The 20819-nt window shown below is 39.2% G+C and overlaps 1 protein-coding gene across 1 annotated transcript in view; it reads right to left on the minus strand.

Annotated features, from left to right (window-relative positions):
- The window catches only part of LIMCH1 (LIM and calponin homology domains 1), a 188985-nt gene that overhangs the window by 55725 nt on the left and 112441 nt on the right, over positions 1-20819 (minus strand). Inside the window, exons 5-9 of the mRNA XM_061346178.1 lie at positions 17564-17594; positions 14472-14582; positions 9773-9968; positions 5257-5506; positions 4310-4582 (exon numbers count right to left, since the gene is read on the minus strand). Coding sequence (XP_061202162.1) covers positions 4310-4582; positions 5257-5506; positions 9773-9968; positions 14472-14582; positions 17564-17594 — 861 coding nt within the window. The remainder of the gene's footprint in view (positions 1-4309; positions 4583-5256; positions 5507-9772; positions 9969-14471; positions 14583-17563; positions 17595-20819) is intronic.

Genomic DNA, 20819 nt, shown 5'->3' on the forward strand with positions numbered 1-20819 from the left:
CTTATTTTGTGGCCTCAGCTGCCCTTTCAAAGTACTGTTGAACACAGTTTTTGGAAATAGTTATGGGGAAGAGGTAAACCATCCTGAACAGGTAAGCCTGGCTCAGGCTCAGAGGACAGAGCAGCAATATGAATCTGCCTGCCTTCACCTTGCTATGTTGCAATGCACAGGAACTCCAGTTAGCAATGTGGAGAGATTGCTCTCAAAGTAGCCAAAGGCAACTTCTTTCTTAGGTATCTCTGAAGGACTGAGATTTCATTTAAAGCAACAGACAACACTAGCCCATGGTGCTCCAAAGGGAACTGCTGTCCCTCTCCCTCATCAGCATCTCCGTTCACAACAGCTTCAGAAACAGCTGGAATAGGTGGCTTTGTGCTTCTGAACTCTTTGCATACATTCTCCATCAGCTAGGGTGGTCCAATTCCTTAGCCTTCACTTAGAACAACACTACAACAGTCTTCCATCACTCTTTCTTCCATAAGGGAATGTGGTAATAACTTTATTAAGCATGTTGACTCTTGTATACACCAATGACAATAACCCTACAAGGTCACCTTCAGGTTCAAATTTCACTGCTGGACAGGTATGTTACGTAACTCAATTCTAAACCACAGGTTTTAAATACACAAGCGTAATTTGCCCAAATCCAATCTGCTTTTTAAACCTGCAATACAGTAAATGCAAGAATACCACCAGGGAAAGAGTCTGATTTTGCTTCATGGTGTCCTAAGACATTTTCAGTTCCCCCCTCCACCCCACTGCAAGAATATGAAAACCTTAAAGAAAATATACTGATCTAAAGTAGATACACCGTGCCTAATGTTTTAGGCACAAAGGAAAATAGTTATCTAAGTCATATATGCTGGGACTTCTTCTCCCAGATAAGCCAGGGTACGTACAATTAACGTAGTTTTTCTCCCAGATAAGTCAGGGTATATATGATTAACTTATTTTTATTTCAATCAGACTTTACTACAGGTACCACCACCATTTTCTGAAATATAATAATCTGGAAATAATTTTCAGAAGCCTGGACATAAAGGGCATGTATAAAATAACACAATACTCCATTAAATTTTGTTTATATTTACTTCTTAAATGAAAATCAATGACTTTACTGAGCTGGTTAGGCTTGTTTGTACGCTTAGTTTTTAAGAGCTATAACTGAGTGATTACTCAGTAAAAACTGTTGTATTTTTCAACCTCATGCCTGCCAATCCTACTGAAGCTTGAGAGCATCAAATGCAGCATTTCCAAGAAGGGTGGTTTTGGCAACAAAGAAATAGTGACTTATAACACCCGAAAGAGCAACTATGAGTTCACTGCAATAAAAAAAAGGAAAACTTTGAGCTTTCAGTATGTAACTAGACTTCAGCTATCAGTTTCTAGGTCAAGTATGTTTTCCATTCATTTACATTTTGTTTTTAATGGAATCAGAGACCAGCTGTGATGTTTTGGGGTCTCCTGAATCAGTTTGTGATGTTCTCAAAAATGTTTTTTAAGGCAAATTTACCATAGAGGTAGCAAAGACTGTGGATCTGAAGCTTGCAATGGACCAGAACTCCCAGCAGATTTGCAAGTTGTTCTTGCACACCCAGCTCCAGCCCCTGCAGAAACAGCACCCAGGTCTATGCTGGTACAGCAGGTGTCAGACTGTAGGCATTTGCACTCCCTTTAGCAGGGTCTCATACAGGCCTGTGAATCCCTATACAGCATTTTAAAACAATAAAAGGGTTTTGCATGCTTACACACTGTCAAAAATCCATTTCCCTTCTGCAACAAACATGCAAAAAATGTTTGCTCACATTTCTCTCTTACATCCTCCTCTCCATTATCTATTACAGCACACCTGATTATCCTCTTTTTAAGGAATCTCCATGTATCTGATCCTTACCTTTCAGATACAACAGTGTAAATAAGAGACAGATGCAGACAATAAGCAAGCAAGGAGGATCACACGTCAATAAAACAACATGCTGTAGAGACAATATGCTCCTTTGAGAAGGGGTAATGCTTTCTGACATGCATTTGTATAGCATCTAGTTTAATCGAGCCTTTTCCTGCAACATGCTACACCAATGGAGAGAAGTACTTAGATTCCAAGCAAAAAATACATTTGCATACAAGTTCAAATCCTTCCTGTTCTGGACCCAGATAGGTCCCTACTGAGTTTCAGCTTTAGGAACAATTAGATGCCTTGTAGAACTCAAAGTCACAGTAGGTGTCCTCCAGAGGTCAATACGTTGAGAGGAAACAGCCTGTAAACAACTCAGAGGAACTGGAATTAAACTGACAACCTCAGGTAAAAAAAGAGGCTTCTATCATAGAGAGATCAGGGAAAAAGAGGTGAAAGAAAAAATTAATCAGAATACAGAAACCAGATGGAATGAGAGTTGCTCAGTGTCATTAGTGCATGGAAATTTGAATTTGATGTCAAGAAGAGAGAGAAAATGGAGAAGTTTAAAGAACAAGGAACGACAATGAGACATTAAGAAAGATGATTAAATGGCTCCCTTGCATCCTAAAGTGTCACTACTAAATTCTTCCCTTCTCTTCACCCACCATTCTTCCACTTACACATACAAATAATTTTCCTAACAGACCTCTAACCCCAGTGCCTTTGCTGTGTTTTCCAACAGTCCCCAGGGGCAGGCTCCTACTTCACTATGGTGAAGCTTAGGCTACAAAGCTCTGCTCTTTGACCCTCAGAGCTGGGGCAGACAAACAACATCTCTTCCTTCCTCCAGCTGCCAGATTCCACAAGATGCTTCCACTGAGAGCCAGGAAGGAAAATGGCTTGTTATTTTGCCTCCCTTCTCCTTCTGGCCTCTCAGAACAACAGACTGCACAAGGAAAGAGGAGACCCAATTCCCTGCCAAAGAACCACACATTTGATCACATGTGCTTCTTTCATGGCAATCAAGCCACTGGATTAAACACAGGGTTGGAAAGGGGACTCTCAATGGGGTGGGCATCCTTCAAATGCAAATGCAAACAGCACTGTTTGCTGTGCACTGTACAACACAAGCTATTACTGCATTACTAGCTAATGTACATTACTACCAAGGCTAGTACTACAGCCTTGGGTTCAGAACAGGAGTATGCTAATATTCTAGCGGTTTATGGATTCCTGATTGAGTTTGAAGGACTAATTTATGACAGATAGTAGTTCTCTATTAGTATCTGGCTTTGCTAAAGTACTGCCCCACAACCATACATAAACACTGGTTCATAACAGCTTGACAGCAGTGAAGCAAACCTGAGAAGAAGATATATGACACTGAATATACTGTGATTGTATGCGTATGACACACCTGTATATGGCTACAGACAAGCTCCACTGTGTCTATAAACAAGCTCTATCACATAAGAGCTGTACTTTTTGCTACTATATTTCAAAGTCCAGACTATAGATCCATATCTATCTTCCAAACTACTCACTGTCCAGAAATTCACCCTACAATTCAAAATAAAATGTTTTGGCCAGGAGGAGATTTAACACTTACCCTTTAGCCAAAGCATTTTGATAATTTATAAGAGCCTAGTCTTCTGACATGTTGGTTAAAACTCTGCTTTGCAGGCCATCCCCATGAGAAAAATGAGAATTGTCATAAGGATCTGATATCAGATGATGGAAAGGCACAGGCAGTGAGCCTAGCCATCATTCAGCTTTTGAGTTAAAGAACAGGAAATAACGAAATTGAACAACATCCAAAAATAAATAACACAGGTAATAAGTGAATAACTACTGATACTCCATGCCAAAATCAGTCAAATTATGATTGCTGAACTATGCCTCCATGCTTTAACTGGTACATGTGTTAACAAGTACTTTATAGTTCCTGCCATTAAAAAGAAATGCATCATTTATTAACACAGCTGAAATTCTTAATCACCTAAGAAGTGTAGTTCATAAAATTAAACAATCCCATTGGCAACAAGTGAAGTAAGTTTCAAAACTTCACCTAAACAAGACATTTTTAATGTATTGTATTTTTTTTTAAATGCAAGAAAGCATTAGGTGGAAGGTGACAAGTTGTCTGTGTAGTTTTCTTGGAGTCTGTTTACATTATACTTGTAAGACGATAAAATTTCTCAGCACAAATGCAGTTAGCATCATACAACTCTGCAGTCCACAGCTGCCACATCACAAGCCTTTTCAGACCAAGACCTTCACTAGTAATTGTGAGTGCTTAGCAGACTGGGCTTTTGTTAGGAGAAGTGAAATCACAGCAGATCGAGGAAACACACACTTCAGCCAATCCTAAAAATGTGCAGCGTGCACAATTTCCCACACCGCTGGGCTAACCTGCCATAACGCTGGGCTGCTGACATGACCGTAATGCCAGCTTGCTCGAGCCTTCTTAACTTTTTCATCTCTTCTGCATCTTTTCCCTTGGGTGCTGATGTTTCTTTTGCACTACATGAAGAAGACTGGTCTATGGAATTTCCTTCATTTTGATTCAAACCTACTTGACTTTTAAGGGAGTTTGCCTCAGGAGCCATGGAGCTCACTTTCTCCTTTTCACACAGTCCTGATGTCTCATTCTGTTCTTCTTCTATGGTTTCAGGGTGGGGTTTGCTAGTGAATTATACAAGGTAGTTTAATGTATGCTGTGCCTGAAACACATACACTTATTTATTATAAGCACATTTTGTTGATATCAAGACGCCAAGTGATATTCTGATAAATGATGTGGGAAGAGAATTATGCTCATTAATAGAAGTTGCCTCTTAGGCCAATTCAGAAAGTGAACTAACAGTTGACAAAACCAGCATGCAGAAACACGTCACAGCAAGATAAATTGTACTGGTGTACAGAATACAACATAAAAATAAATTGATTAAAAAAAAAACAACAGAGCAAAAAATGTTACCTATTTTGATTGAATACATCACACGCTACTTACAAGTACTGTTTGTCAATGAGTAACTGTCTTGAGAACTGAGACAGATCACCCAGAACATATTTGTCCAGTTGTGGATTTGAGTCAACATCAATGGTGCTTACATTAACCAACATCTTTGTCAAACACAAGCTATACATTGTATTGCATGGTAAATGATGACATCAAGACAATGACTTTCCACTTACTGCTTTTCTACCACCTTTGCCAATTGCTACAAACAATTTCTCAGTATCATCTCAGCAAGAGATTTACTACAGCTTCATATGGCTTATGAAAAGAATGAAAATCGGGCAAGTGGTAAAGCATCATTACTGACGAAGAGAGAGGTTGAATAGGCCAGTCTTACCTGAAAGGTCTGTCTCCTAGTGGAGAAGTTGCTGTGCTCCAGCTCTTTCGATACTCTTCCCGTTCAGCTTTCTTTTTCCGAAGTGGAGCAGGTATGTAGAAAGTCTGATTACTCTTGTTTGGGAGGTACTGGTTAAAAGGCACAGCTGACTTAGGTTCACCGTGTGAGGTCCGCCGCGCCAACATATCATCTTTTTTCACATCTGGCATCTTTCTGTGTGGCAGGTCTGTTTCCGAGTCACTTCCTCTCCCTAGTGTGAAGGGAGAAAAAAAATTCCTCTTCACTTTCATCCATTAAAAAAAAATTATAAATCACAAAAGACATCACCAAAAAATAGCACTTAGTATGTGAGCACCAAAAAATAAGGCCACTTCTACCTGTATCTGTATTTTAAAATCAGCCACTGAAGGTAGTAGCCATAATATCTACACAGAGAGTAAACTTTTTTTTTCCATCAACCTTTCTTTTCTACCCCTCAAAAACTCATCTTTAGCCATAGGTCAAACAAAAAAACTCAGGGTCAGATTAAGCCCTATTTACCAATTACACAGTACAGCTACAGAAGCTTACCTGACTAAAGCCCGAATAACTCCTAGCTGTACCTATAGGTACTTTTGACCTGATTCACACTCTTGAGTTTCATATGCATAGCATATGCTCAAGCAAAAAAGGGCTGCATGCCATATATTTACAGAATGGCAGGAATCCATTGATGCTTCTACACACACATATTAATGTCAATTTGAATGCACCCATCAGATTTTGATCAAAGACAGTTATTCACTGACTTTGATCAAAATCTGAGGATAAACATCAGCTGCTATAAACTATAAATCTCAGATGGTCTCTCTCCAGTCTCACTGGTTTCTTGGTCAATCAGTCTAGCACACTGCAAAATAGACAGAGGGACTTGACCCTTAGATGGAAAGGTACAAGAAGAGAGAGAAGGGGTCTCGGGATTTAGAGTTTATATCAGTATCACAAAGACTGAAGAATACTTTCTGGCAAAGCAAATAAAGTGAGAGAGGAAAAGAGAGTTACACAGAATATGGTCAACAGAGCTGAGTGACTCCTTTATTTTGCTCAAAATTTTTGTTCAAAGCCTCCTGATATTTACAACCCATTTTGGTGGGGTTGGACTTTTCCAACTTGAAAACAAAAGTCCCAGTGGTAGAACAAATACCTTAAAGAGCATTTGTAGTGGAAGTGCCCTCATAGGCATTTTTTGGAAGGCACTTCATCGACATTCACTAGATTTCCTGAACCATCATAAGCCTTTTCAAGTAATTCACAAAGAAGCTACGTAAATAGTTCTCTCCCAGCAGTATAAGTAACATCACCACAAGTCCTAGTTTGATGAGTGAAATTGAGCCATTTCTTCCACCAGCATTCAGATCTGCTCCCAGCTTTGGGGCAACGGGTGCCTCTGGCCCTTGGCTCCTTTGCAACACTTGCATGAGCAATTGCAATAGCTATTCCCCTTTTTGGGGTGAGGGGAAGCCACCCAGGTTGTGTACTCTTGCTAGTTCACCACACTAGTAAATTACTAGCTAATTCAGTGAGCTACCTAATGAAAAACTGAAAACAATGAAATAATAAAAATCACAAGTAGCATGTGTGCATAATTCAAAGTGGAGGAAGGAAAAGAGGTCTAAATATGCTAGGAATGTTATTTGCAAAGAGCTTTTGCAGCAACTTGAGCCATATTTGCTTGGAGAGAGATGAAGAAGAGTGAAAGGGAACAGCAAGAAAAGACAAGACAATGGAAATGAGCTAGTTAGACAAAACCACAATGTACTTTTTGCCAGTAATCTTTTGCTTGAGCAATTTTTGTTAAGAGCATATGATAAGTGGCACCAAGACTGGTAACCTGAGTTTGTGTCTAAGCAAAATTGGAGACAACCACAGAATCACAGATGTCTGAGGACAGCTGAGGTTTGAAGAGCTGTAGTATCACTAGACTGAGCAGAGCTGCAGAGTAGCTAAAAGAAAATGAAGATCCCTTACTGTTACTTGGAAATCTGTTTGCTTTTGACTTTGTTCTGCTCTTTATTTGTGTATCACACAAAAATCAGTCTTGAACCAGCAGACAGCAATGCTGCAATAGATATCCACAGCAGCAAAACAGATTCCTCTCCCTCATTACTGATGTATCTACCAGCATCCCCAAGTTGAGCACTTCAAAGACAACTTCTTTATTCATATTTAGTACTGAAATTACTTTCCACTCAAATTTGCAAAAAAGCACTTGAATTCAAAGTACCAAATGGAAGATGCAGCCGTGCTCTACATTTACGACCTTAACTTTGTTGTTCTGAATTTCCAAGTAGAGGAAGACATTTCCATCAGTTTCCACAACCTGTAACAAGCAGGTACACACCACAGACATGCACAGATCCTTCATACAAGGATCCACACACAACTGCTGTCCAAGCAGAGGATTTTATTCATGCCTGAGTACATTAGCAACTCTATGGGCAGGTCAGTCTGCAATTCTACTGTGTCTTAAACAAACTCTTCTACTTACCCCTGGTTTTGTTTGCTTTTTGTTAAGGGACACCAGAGCAGTTCCTAAAGAGTGGGGCCAATCACAGGTACATTTGTGAAGGTAGTATTATTTATTACTTCCACCTAAAGTAATCATCACCTTAGGATCACTTAAATCAGCTCCTGTCTGAAAGCAGAGAGGAATAATGCAAGCAGGACCTTTTACTCTATCCAGCTTTTCATATACATTACTTCTATCAGAAAGTACGTGCAGCTAGGCGAAACACTGGCCTGCTGGGGGCACAAAAAAGGTTTGACAGAAAAAAGGTCAGCCAAGCTACACCTCACCTGCAACTCTTAGAGGAGACAGCTGTGAAGTTATGGCAACAGCAAGCAGGGAAAATAGGACCCATTAGAAAGGGTTGGCTCTCAAGTCATACATGAGCACACATCTGCATGCACCCTGGGTCTTGGATATGCTTAAAAGACTAATTTTTAAGAAAAAGCTTTGTACGCTTGCTTCTTATTTTGTGTTTGTTATGGACTCAAGAATGTGAGAAGATGGTATGTCTTAGCTGTGGCAACCAACCAACCACAGAACCTTCCTAAAATCTGCGAATAGGGCAGCAGCTGTATTAGGAAGCAGCTACAGGATGTATGTAACTGGCTGTCCACCAGCTCCAAGTAGGCAGCGACACTGGACACTCCTTGATCACCAGAATGGAGCAACACTTCTTAATTAGAACATGTGAGGTGTTTCTATTTGCCAACACCACACTTCGTCTCATTTGGGAAGGCAGAAAAGTGTTTCATACACTGGAGACTGTGCTCTGCTCAGTGTCAGAGGGCATGAGGCTGCTTCAGGGAATCAGCCCCGGTAGCTGGCTCTGGATGGTCAACCAGCAATGGCCCCAGTACCACAGGCCACTCAAAACAGCAGAGCAGATCCTAGCCCTACTTTCTCCACAGCTAGTTCTTAATTCAGCTGTGATACCAACTCTCCCTGCCAGCTTTTCAGTTTTAAGGAGTTTCCCATCAACTCAGGAAATCTCTCATGCGTCCGGTTATGATTAGCACCAGTTTCTTTCACACTGCCAAGAGCAGTATGAACATCTGGTTCCTACCAAAAAGTGTTTCTGCCCTTCCTTTTTTTTTTTTTTTTATATATTAAATAAATAACATTACAAAGGAGAAGTGATTCATGTGTGGAACGTAACTTCATCTGATGATGAAGTACGACTGATTCATCCATTCATCAGGAAAGTAGCCACACAAAGGGAGCCTTAATCAAGCATCCTTTTATTGTGTACTAGAATCCTGATCCCAACAGGTAACCTAAGTGCATGCTTCACACTTACCCCTAGCAAATCCCCCCTCACACAGCACACTGAGTTTAGAAGCCCCTGGAAGACCCTGGGAATCAGAGAAGAAAGGCAGAAAAACAGCACTCTTTCTGTAAGATTACAGCTGCATGTCTTCACTCAAAGGTGTACAAAGATGGCCACAACTCTGATGCTGGGAGCTATTAATGTACACAGTTTTCTAAATACCATGAAAACAAATAGGATATTCAGTAAAATGCTGTACATCAGACTTCAAAACTTTGTCAAGTTTTTGAGATATTTCTACTTCATTTTTCTGCCCAGGGTTTACTTAGGCAAACATTTTATTCAATTCCATATTTCCCTTGTCCTGAGTTTTATTTCTTGTTCCAGGTTAGTTTATAAGTTAAAATGAGTCTGCATAACATCCTCTTACACCGTAACCCAGAAAATCACTCTTCTCATCATAAAATCATACTGCAGTGATGTAACTCATTTTCCAATGCTACGCTATCCTAGCTGAGACAGACTTCAAGTAAGTTGTTGGCAAAGTCATCTAAACTTCAGGGAGCACAAATCAGCATTCACAGAGAAGTTCACCCATCAGATTAGAGGCTGTGTCCCACTCCTGAATGGTGCATTTGCTCCAGAAATGTTCATTACATACCACAATGTTATGCATGTGCCACATTGTGACCGGTACTTACCATCGCTGCTCCCTCTGAGCACTACATCTGGAGATGGTGTCTGCTGCGAGCGGGAGCCAAAGGAGTCCAGACTGTCAAAGGAATCATCTCTGCCGTGGCGAGGCGGGGAGAGGGAATCGCTGCGTTCAGAGTCCCAGCAGTCTATATAGCCGCTGTCGCGAATGCTGCGCTTTGGGCTCTCAATATCCTCTGTTTCCTACAGGGATGCACAGCAGGTACCTCTTCATAAAGAAGCCACTGACATACCCGTGAGATCCATTACACATCAGAAAACAAAGCACCTTCCCAAATACTAAAAATACCCTCCCCCCAAATAGGTTTCCTTATTTTTTTCTCCTTTGCACCTTCAAAACAAAAGTGCAAGCCTGCAATAAACCCCAATTTTATGCTGATTAAGAGAAAACCCCAACTCATTTAGTACAATGACCTGAGAAAAAGTTGCAATAGGCAAGTTAATAAAGTGATCAAAACTGAAAGTAACCTGAAACTTAACTTGTCGTCCATAGTCCATAGCACAGGCAAAGGGACTACAGTTTTAACATTGTGCTTGCATCAGGTTTAAGTCTACTGCTTTCCAAAAGATCCCCCCCCTCCCCTTGCCCATCTATTGTATCTGTCTGGGACACCAGCAGACAGCATTTGCTGTTGCTGCTTCAGCTCGGCAAAATAATGAAGCAGTGTGTCCCAGCCTCCCTCTACCTTGAAGAGAAATTCCTGTTATGAAAGAGGGATGTCTTTCTCAAGCAATCAGCAATGAAAAATATGCAAAACGCTTTTCCTGATGCCTCAGAAGAATTCAGTTGTGCTCTTTACTCTTTGCCAGCTCCTGGCTCTGGGGGATATGAAAGCACTTGTAGCTGACCCACATGTTCAGAGCAGGGAGAACAATGGCTGTCTTTGACAGCCCTGTGATTATAAATTCTTTCCAGTGCAAGCAGCACATACTAAAACACTGAAACTCCAGCAGAGGAAAAGGTCAATAGAAGCCATCCTCACCCTTGCATTATAATAAATCCCTTGTTTTAAAGAGTGTCTTAACATTAATTACAATTGCACAGGCTGAGAAAAAACCAAAAATAAATAAGTTCAGTCAAAGATAAATCTGTTTTTTTCTCCCCCGACAGTAAGTAAAGTCAGAGATGTGGGTGCCATTATCAGACTGACATTTTGTGACCCAAAGAGGCTGGAATGTGATCCTTTTTTTCTTTTTTCCCCCAGAAGCATTTGAATATTAATTCCTAATTGCAAAGCACCCCCTGCTTTCCACTAGCTGGAGCACAATGGTTATCTTGAGCACAGCTCCTACTGTTGCTGACTGCTAAGGATTTACCCATTAGTATTGCCAATGAGAGAAAATCAATTGGGAACATCACAGTATGCTACAGCAGGCCGCCTCCACAAGAAAGCATGTTTGCCGAAGAAGCGATGGACGGACAAGAGCTCCGCATTAACACGTCAAGACTTTCGTGCTGGAAAAGAAGGATGCTTGAAGCAAGCCCCACAGTTCTGCAGACTTTTCAGGAAGAGGGCCAAATTAGTGCCACTCACTGCTACTCTGCCAAAAAATACATCGAGGGCAGTAGCAAAGGTCACCTAAGGCCAAGCTAAACTGTGGTAATGTCATTAAGTAACCTCACTGCAAATTGAAGTGGAAGTATTTTCTAAAAACAAATAAAATGTATATATAATAACTTTGCAAATAAACGCGATGTAATTTCCTTCCCAGGACTGCTTACTGAACTAAAATACTGATAGAAACACTAGACAACAAAGATCCGTCTCCCCGAAATCTGCATGAGTTACACACATCCAAGAACAAACCTAAAAATCCTATCAACATCCTGATCGTGACATGATCCAAAAATCTTTTAAAAATCCAAATTCCCTAAATCCTCTCATACCAATCAGCTATTCTCAATCCTCAGGCACACTTCCATTTTCCTAAATTACTGAATGACACAGAACTATTCAGCAGCTTCAGGGACTTAAAATTGGGCAAAAAGCCCCATCCTGCATTCACTATCTCTCAGACTTTGAAAATAGTCCAACTGTGAACTAATGAGTTCTGCAGACCCTATTTTCAAAAGCCTGTTGATGTTAATTTTGCATGCTGCTCATCAGGAATTAGAAGGCAGGCACCAGGACGGGATCCTAGACTTCTGTAAACATGTTCTTTACAGCCTTCCCCTTGGCAAAGCTACTCTCCCAGCCTAATGCTGTCTCACAGACGGGTACTTGTCCAGCCTTGAACAAATGTCATCTCCCAAATGTTACCAATGGGGAAGTGGTTATCTGTGGGACTGATAACACTGTAACACAACACACAGCAGCACATTAGCCTTTCATAGTACCTACTTAAATACACAGTATGTGACTGAATGGCAGTAAAGTGTGACTGCCAAATAAGATGTGTGTCTCCAGGAAGTTCCACCCACTAAATATAATCAAAAAAGCCATGCATGTTTTTTCATTGGGATTTTCTATTTTAGAAGAAGAATGTGTACCCAAATAGTTAATGAAATTAAAAACAGAGTAGCATGAATAAAATTAGAAATGAATAGCCTTTTCAGTATGAGAAGTAGAAAAAGATGAGTTGGAGACAACTTACATCTGAGCTGGTTTTTGATTTGCTTATTAAAAAAGGAGGGCAAAGAGGATTTATAACAGAAAAACTAAACCAGACTGAATTCATGGTCTATTTAATTATTAAATTCCGTGGAAAAAAATGCCAGTAGAGAGTGTGATAAAGTGTCTTTTCATCACTCAAGCTCAGCTATAAAGAACATCAGAGTGTTGCACAGCATGATTAACATGTTCTATTTTACAACCAAATTCTCTTCAAATGCAGTTCCAGACAAGCCCAAAATTGCCAGTGGGACACACTGCAGGGCTGCAGAAGTAGGAAGGTGACCTCAAAATAAGTCACCAGTGACCCTCAATAACAGCACCACCTAAACAAGACTTCTCAGGATTGTGACGTGCTTTGTTTTTATGTTAAAGGAATATATAGCTTTGAGATTTTATGAGATTTCTACTCTGCTCCCAGTTCCAACATCTGCAACAAATCAAGTACAGTCTCTTGCTTTTTTCTCGACCTGCACTGCTCTGCACTGCCCAGCCAGGCACCTCACGATCGTCAGCTCCCTGGAGAATGCTGCCTTTCAGCCCCAGCCTACTTCATCCCACAAAAAAGCTCAAGAAAAGGACCTCTGAAACACTCTGATGATTCATTTGATGGGTAAACATCACCCGGAAAAAAAGAGGGGTTACATGCTGTGAGACTGAACATTAAAATATAAACCATGATACCATGCAGCACTAACGTTATAACAACCTGCACCTTGACAATTTTTCTGTGCTAGCTCCCTTGTCCTTTTTTTTCACCTTTCACAGACTCTTTGGAGTGGGGACTACTTCATCCTTGCATCTTCTATTTGGAAACAACTCAAGCATTAACTTTATTTCTTTATTACTTAGGCTCAGCCATATTAACTCATGAGAGCCAAAGTCCCAAGTGATTAACACAGGTCATTTCAAATGAAGACCAAAAAAAACCTCTACAGAGAAGGAGGATGTTCTCTTTTCCTCTCCATTTCTCCCAGCTTATTCACAGGAACTGGGCTCACAAACAGAGATTCTACCCATTTTGTTAAGGCTTTCTGGTCCATCTAGGCTATAGGAGCTGCTATCAGTCAATCAAGTATTTCTTCCTCTCCAGCATCAATCTGGTGCTGGCCTTCTGAGTCCCCAGGATGAAGAAATGCAGCGGGTGCAGATGCAGTAGCACAGAACTCAAGGAGAGTAAAATGAACAGTCTCCCATGGTTCCCAAAGCCTATTGCCTGTGGTGATTTGGCCATTTACATGAGATGGGGAGGAAGTAACAGGCACAAAGCTCTCTGTGGACTGGAGAACTATCTGCATGGCCTTTCATAAGCAGTATGTCCAACATATGCAATGCTAGCACTGAGTGTTGCCAACTTCTTACATGCCTGCTCCTTGCCCCTTCCTTCTCCAGTAAATGCATGCATGGATATCAGTGCTAAATGTTACTGAGTTTAAATATCTCGTGTTCAGGGCATGCTGGAGCACTCAGCCAAAAATCCCCAAACCACTGCAGAGCAATTACAGCTTCTCTTTTCCAACAGAGTTCAGCTCATCATAAACCACCAAATATGATTTTAGCAAGAAGTTAGAGCTTAGCAAAACACAGATTCATCATAACTGTGCTCTTGTTGAAACATTATCTCCTTTTTCTACCCTTCAGCTTTATTTGGATACTTCGGTTTGATGTTTTATGTTGCAACTTAAAAACAAAATAGCTACCCATGAGACTGAATGTTTTAAAGGAGAAAAATCTCTGCTCTTCTGCTATCTTACTTTTCAGTCTCAGCTCTTCTAGCTGAAACTGTGTCATAAATAAAAATAATTCAAACCAAAACATATGGAAATGAAGATGACAGAATCACATGAAAATTCTAAAGCCTCATTTGACATCACGTGCTGCGTCACTGATACCGTCATGAAGTTGGCTGCCAAAGAAAGTTGGGTTCATGGCTTGGTAGACTCAGAAACATTTTTGAAGGAGGTAGGGTTTTAGTAAATAATTTGTATCCCAGCCCCCACTTCTCTAATATTAGCTTATTTATGGGAGTAATAAGTCAAATGAAATTTCCAATCCCAAAACAACAAAAAGATACCTTTCTCATTTGTGCCAGCAAACCTTCAAATTCCTTCAGGTTCAGGGTTGATCCACTATATGACGTGCAGTTGTTTGCTGCTTTCCCTAGCCAATAAATGGTGACTAACACCTGCAAAAGTTAATATGAATTAACTGCAGCCATCTACAGAGTCACTTACCTAAATTTACTTCCCTTCAGCACCTCTCATTTATTCTAAAGTGTACAGTGGCATATGACTTTGTTACATATAAAACAGAATTGAAAGGTTATATATAAATGCATTGGGTAACTATGAAAATTTAAACAGTCCTACAGAATATGTAACTTAATACATTATCTTCCTGGTATTTTTAGAAAAAGATTAAACTGTAGTGTCTATCTGGAAAATCAACAGCAAATATAAACCTGAAAATCTGAATAGTAAAACTAGGCAAGATATTCAAAACTGTCTAGAAGACACATATAAATATATGTCTGTAAATCTAACAGAAAAAAATCTGTAAGGAATACTAATATTAGTGGTCATTAATGAAAACCATTAAGACTAATGGAATAAATAAAACTTCTCAAATGCGTGCCTATTTCAAGGACAGAAAAGGTAGTTTCATTTTTAATCATCTTAAGTTAATTAACCAGATGACATGAGAACATTTACTTCCAGGCTTCTGCTAGCTTAAGAAATGCTTAGCCCAAGATTAATCAAAAGCCATAAGCATCTGGTTGTTTCTATCAGACTAACACAGAAAGAGTTAGTGGTTTCATTCAAGTCAGAACTTGAATGTTCTCTCTCTGTAACTGGTAAGTCATTTAAAAACTAGCAAAGAAAAAAAGCCAAGAATTGCTCTTGCAAATGACTATGTACTTTTCCACTTCTTCAGGTAGCAAAAAATCTGACACTGCTGGTGTCGCACTTATTTTAGGAAAGGAGAAACTAAGATGCTCAGGATGGTCAAAATCAATAAGCACAAAACCAGTCCTCTGCACCCACATATGTCTTCACTCAAAGCACTCTCTTTAATCTGTGCAGCAGCAATTTAGACTGGAAACTGATTGCCAAGGACACTGGCTAAAAATGCCAAACCATCATCTCAGAACTTAGGGCTCTTTCTCATTTAACGCTCATTATTTTGCACATTCCATGACATCTCAAAATATTTAACTGCAGAACAAAGAGGAAATATTTTGATGTGGATAAGATGTGCAGCTGATAATAAATAGTTGCCATTAACTGTCTTTAAAAAGTTAAATAAACATAAATACAGTATTCTATGTTTTGACAGGGCCATATAATTCATACTATATACCAACCTAAAGAAAACAGGACTAGGAGAAATCCCGGGAGGGGCACTGGGTGCAGTCATCTCTTTCCTAAACTCCTCTTCCCTAAAACGTGCACCCACATTCCTTCCGTGCTTCCTCCTCAGTCACATATACTAGACTTTAGATTAGCCTTTTCTCCTCAACTTTCTCCAACATCCTCATTTTTCATATAAGTGTGATATCCAAAATCACACACAGCTGAGGCCTTGCCAGAAAAGGACACAGCATGTGTCACACAGATCCCCTGTTTAAAAACGATCATGGTGCATAACGTAAAATATATTATATTTTATATATAAATACAGTTTATATTTCCCTTTAGTTATTAGGTAATATACATGCCATGAAATAAACAACATTTTAATAAGGTTCAGAAATTTTCCCTTTGTTTTTAAAATTACATCCAAATTGATACTACTGTGCTGAGTGAAAGGAGGTGGTTTCAACCATATGGATTTTTTCATCTTCAAACAACCTTTATCTGAGCTGTTTTCCTTCAACCAGCACCAGTCAACAAATTTATGTACAAAATTCTTACAGTACATGTTCTCAAGTAAAGTGAAAACACTTGCAAATATGGCATTCTTAGCAACCAGGAAACTGTCCAATTCATTTTGCTATTCAGTTCTCTGATGAAGGTTGTGGTATTTTTATTTATTTCTGCTAGCATTTGATCATTTTCTCTCTTCTTCCTTTCTTTATCCATTGGTTTTGTTTGTTTTTATTCTCCAAATAATATCAACATTTGCAAGTAATTCTGACTGGCTGCCAGCCGAGGTCACAGGATCATGCACCTGGAAAGCATATATTGCCTACAAGCCCATTGTGGAGGATACTTTTGAAATTCTACATTTAAAACAGTGCATCTGTACAGAGATATTTAGCCGGGGCCCAAAAGAGTGCTAAAACGCCAAGGCTGAGCTCTCTGCTTACAACTTTGTGTGCTGGATGCAGAAGATACTACTCAAATGATGGGAAACACAGGATGATTTTTTCTGGGGGGGAGAATGGGGTATTGGTGTTTTGGGTGGTTTTTATCCTTTTTTTTTTAACCTGCCGTCATGATGACTGGCTTGCAAAGTTATTAGGAAAAGGTCTTGGCATTTCCTAGCAGTTTATAGGGATGTGAGCCAAATATAAAATTGAATTTCTAGCAGTTTATAGCTGACTAAGGACAGACATCTTGTTATGCTTTATGTGAATAACTAACTGTGAGACTAACAAAGTTTAGCCATTTTCTTTTCCACTTCACAATTACAGGATGCATTATCATTGCTATTAGGTTAAATTAATAAGAAATTGAAGTTAAATGGATTAGCCTTCTGGGGAAACACTAATTTATTTGGAAGAAAAATGAGAAAGCTAGCAAATCTGATAGCAAAGACCTGCATCCAGATATAACAACCATTTTGTTTCAGTTTAATGCTTTGTGCAAATGTACTTTATGCTTATTTATTCATGAAAGGCTACAGAAGCATCAATTCATTGGAAAGTCAGACTGTTCCAGTGAACACTGCAATGAACAGCACAGAGATTTCATTATTTATCCCTTATCTAAGAAGAGGCAAACTTTCTCTATTTTATTTCTATTGTAAGGCTGCTTTGCCATTGCAGTTCTACATGTCTTTCTAGCACAGTAAAACTTGGTTAGGTTTGTATTCAGAAGAACTTGTCAGCAGTACTCATCTGTACTCAATTTTTACTGGCACAATTCTTGCCCAGGCCAAATACAGGATTAACCAGACTGATAAAAAAAATAAAACAGAAAATACTCCAAGTGATGTACTTACATTTTTCAGCTTCCTACTACAGTCAATGTTCCTGGTTGTACACACAGGAAAAAAAGAAAAAGAAGAAAAAATAATCAGAAAGAAAACACATTTTCCAAGAGCATGTATGGAGCAGGCCATGTTTTCCCTAACAAAAGCCTGAAGAATGCTTCTGCTGTCTGGAAACACATGAAAGCTAAGAAGATGTAGTTCACACATTCATTTATTCATAACATGGGAGTATTTTGTCACCATTACTTCAATCATTAATTTAGAATTCTGGAAGTACAAAAAGAAAATGTGTTTATAATGGTCCCACAGTAAAGTAGGACAGTGCCAAAAAGTCCTTTAAATAGAGTTGCTGATTTCTTCAAAAAACAAGATGAAAGTCCTCTCTGCTAAAATACGTTCTGCAGTAATCCAGCAGTCAGATTCTGCTCTGTGATAAATCATTCAGCCCATACTGATTCTGAAAGCAACAAAACATGCAAAGGAGACTGAGGAAATCATCACCAAACATTAAGGAAACAGAGTGGGCTCTTCTGTGGAAACAAGCATCACAAAGTAGATGGGTGAAGCAATAAAAATCCTGCCATTTACAACAGAACCTGCTGTGGAAAACATATTCATTTTTTTAATGCATATTGAGGACTCAAGACTGAACATTGTCATCCTTCTCAATTTACTTTCCCACCAATGTTTATCAAAGGGTAGAAGTTTCGTGTTAGAAACAGCAAAGCACAATGTCTGTGAAAAACATAAACGACGTTTCAAAATTCAACCATTAAAAATGAACGGAGGAAACGTGCATCACATTCAGGTGCTGAAAACAAGTAAGAGTAGTTCAGATTTAGCAAAGATTGTGTCCCGGTTATAACAGAATTGCTTTCTACCAGAACAGTAAGCTTGCTTCAGCATTAATAGTTACCTGACAAAACCAAAGATAGATGTACTTAAATCTGTCAGAATAACAGAGGTCTAAAACCAGGCTTATTTATAAACAGGCTAAAATGTATTTCTTTTTATAACAACTTTTTAAAGACAAAATTTTATCCACTGATACCCACATGCTAAGAAAAATAAAACAGTTGGGATTTGTTCTCTTAACAAAATAGCAGTGGAAAAGAGTCTTGTTTAACAAGTAAGGAAGACATTCTTTACAGCATTAGCTCATAACTTTTACAAGCTGAATGATCCAAAAAACCCAGATCCAATGCATACCTCAATTAACATTTATACAAAAAAAAATGGTTAAAAATGTCATTATCTTAATAATGTGCAATAATGTCATATTCATCCTTTACCAAAGAACAAGTACACTTTTAACCCTATTTAAGAAAACCCCAAAATCTTCAAAGAGGGGGGAAAAAGTCACCTTCATGCTTTGGGAACTAGCTAGCAGAAGACAGTCTTGAACATATTTCTCTACAACAGTCATGGCTTTGGCTTGTATACCTCAACTCAGTTACTCAGTGTGAACTTGGTCAGTGCTAGGAAAACATCTGGCTCATTTCCACAGCTGCTTTTCCTGAAGAGTTGATGGGGGAAGAAAAAAAATCCATTGCAGTGAGACACTTCACACGTATCCAGCAGCATATTCAGAAGAAGGCCAAGCCATCTCCATGGAGTTTATTACTCCTAGTTTAATTTGCGTATGTGCTGGACAGCTCTCCTTGGAGCTCCATGCTAGTCCCAGCCTCTCAACCTGCCTCCTCTGAAGTACTCCACCATCCTCAACCCTAAAAGATCAAGCTTCTGATCAGAAAGACTCTTCTTCTCTGGTTTCATATGGAGATCATGGTTTTATATGGAGATAAGGATTGTTTTGCGACTCCCTCCAGATACTCATTGTCATGACTTTACATGACGTTGTGAAGTATCTGCAGTACTACCAGATTAAGAAGAAATATGCTAAATAGTCCCCTCTCACTGGCATGTACAGGTGAGAAGAACCTTATATTAGAGCCGGAAACTTGGAAAGGAGCAAAAAAAATGGGAGACTATTCCTTAAAACAAAGAAAGTGGCCAATTTAATGTTAAGAACCTCTGAATTTTCCCTGTGCTTGAACACCATGAAAACTTGCCCAGCTTCCACTGCCAGAAGGGGGGAAAAAAATAAAAAAAAAGTAGAATGCTGCTGAAATTTAGAAAACCGTTTCCATATACTTCTCTAAAACGGATATGTCTGACCAGGATTTCATTAGCGATCTTTTCTGCCAAATGAAACAAGGCCATTCAATCAACTCGGCAGTATTTGCTTGTCTGTAGAGCAGTAACTTTTCAATACTACACACGATAGAAAAAAAAAAAATAAATCAGAAGAACTTCTAAATAACAGCAAGTACAAATTTTGTTAGTTTTACAAAAATGTGGGGTGCTCTTGTTTTTGGGATGTGGTGAGAATAAAATACAGTCTGACTGCTTGTGTTCCTTTAGTCCATGACAACAAAGTCTTTCCTGAAAGGGACAACAGTTCCGAATCAAGACCTCAATCTATGACTATATGGACTTTGATTCAAGCCTGCTCTGTGTAAAGACAGTAATTCTTTTTGTGCCAGTTTCACATCTGTGTTTTAAATCACTTTGTGGGATGAAATGCTAAAAATACAAGCTTTAGAGTCTAAGCACCTATACTCTTTGCAGTGAGGGATGTGTACATGCCATGGCCAAAAAGCTGTTGATTAAAAGATTTTTAAAAAATTACTTCATCCCCTAAAAAAAAAAAAAAAGTAATTAGTTATTAGGAAGGAGAACCTCTTAAAATGCACATGGTAATTTCTGTGGCAGTAGGTGTGTGCTTCCATGAAAAACTATCTAAACTGCATTTCCAGTCCACACATTTCTCACAGACATCTTCAGCCAAATATCATGTCCCAAGCTACAGTTCTTGTTAGACAATAAACAGACCATGCTCATGTCTGCACCTTGTAGAGTCTGAGAGACCTATAAATGTCCTATAATGCGTCTTCAAACCAGTTTAATCTGAAATAACAGAGCTGTGATTTTTTTTCCCCCAGCCTACATAGTTCATTAGTTGCACAGACAAAAAAGAATGCCATCAATTCAGACTCAGGAAAACCCCTAAGTCCCACAGATCTCATTGCTTAACTAAACCAGTATTTTAAAAGAGCTGTGCTTGATCTCTCTGGGAAAAATAACAGCCCTTAGAAAAAGCCTGTTGGAGACAACAATGTATTCTTTCCAGCACCAAAGGTTTCCCAAACCTCAGTTTCCTATTTCCTTTATACAAATGACAGTTCTACAGCCCTTTTTGCTC

This window comes from Neopsephotus bourkii, unplaced genomic scaffold (assembly GCF_033783945.1).
Source record: "Neopsephotus bourkii isolate Nb327-2 ecotype Australia unplaced genomic scaffold, CSIRO-AGI_Nbou_v1 NB_259, whole genome shotgun sequence".
In the NCBI taxonomy this organism is placed as follows: Eukaryota; Metazoa; Chordata; class Aves; order Psittaciformes; family Psittacidae; genus Neopsephotus; species Neopsephotus bourkii.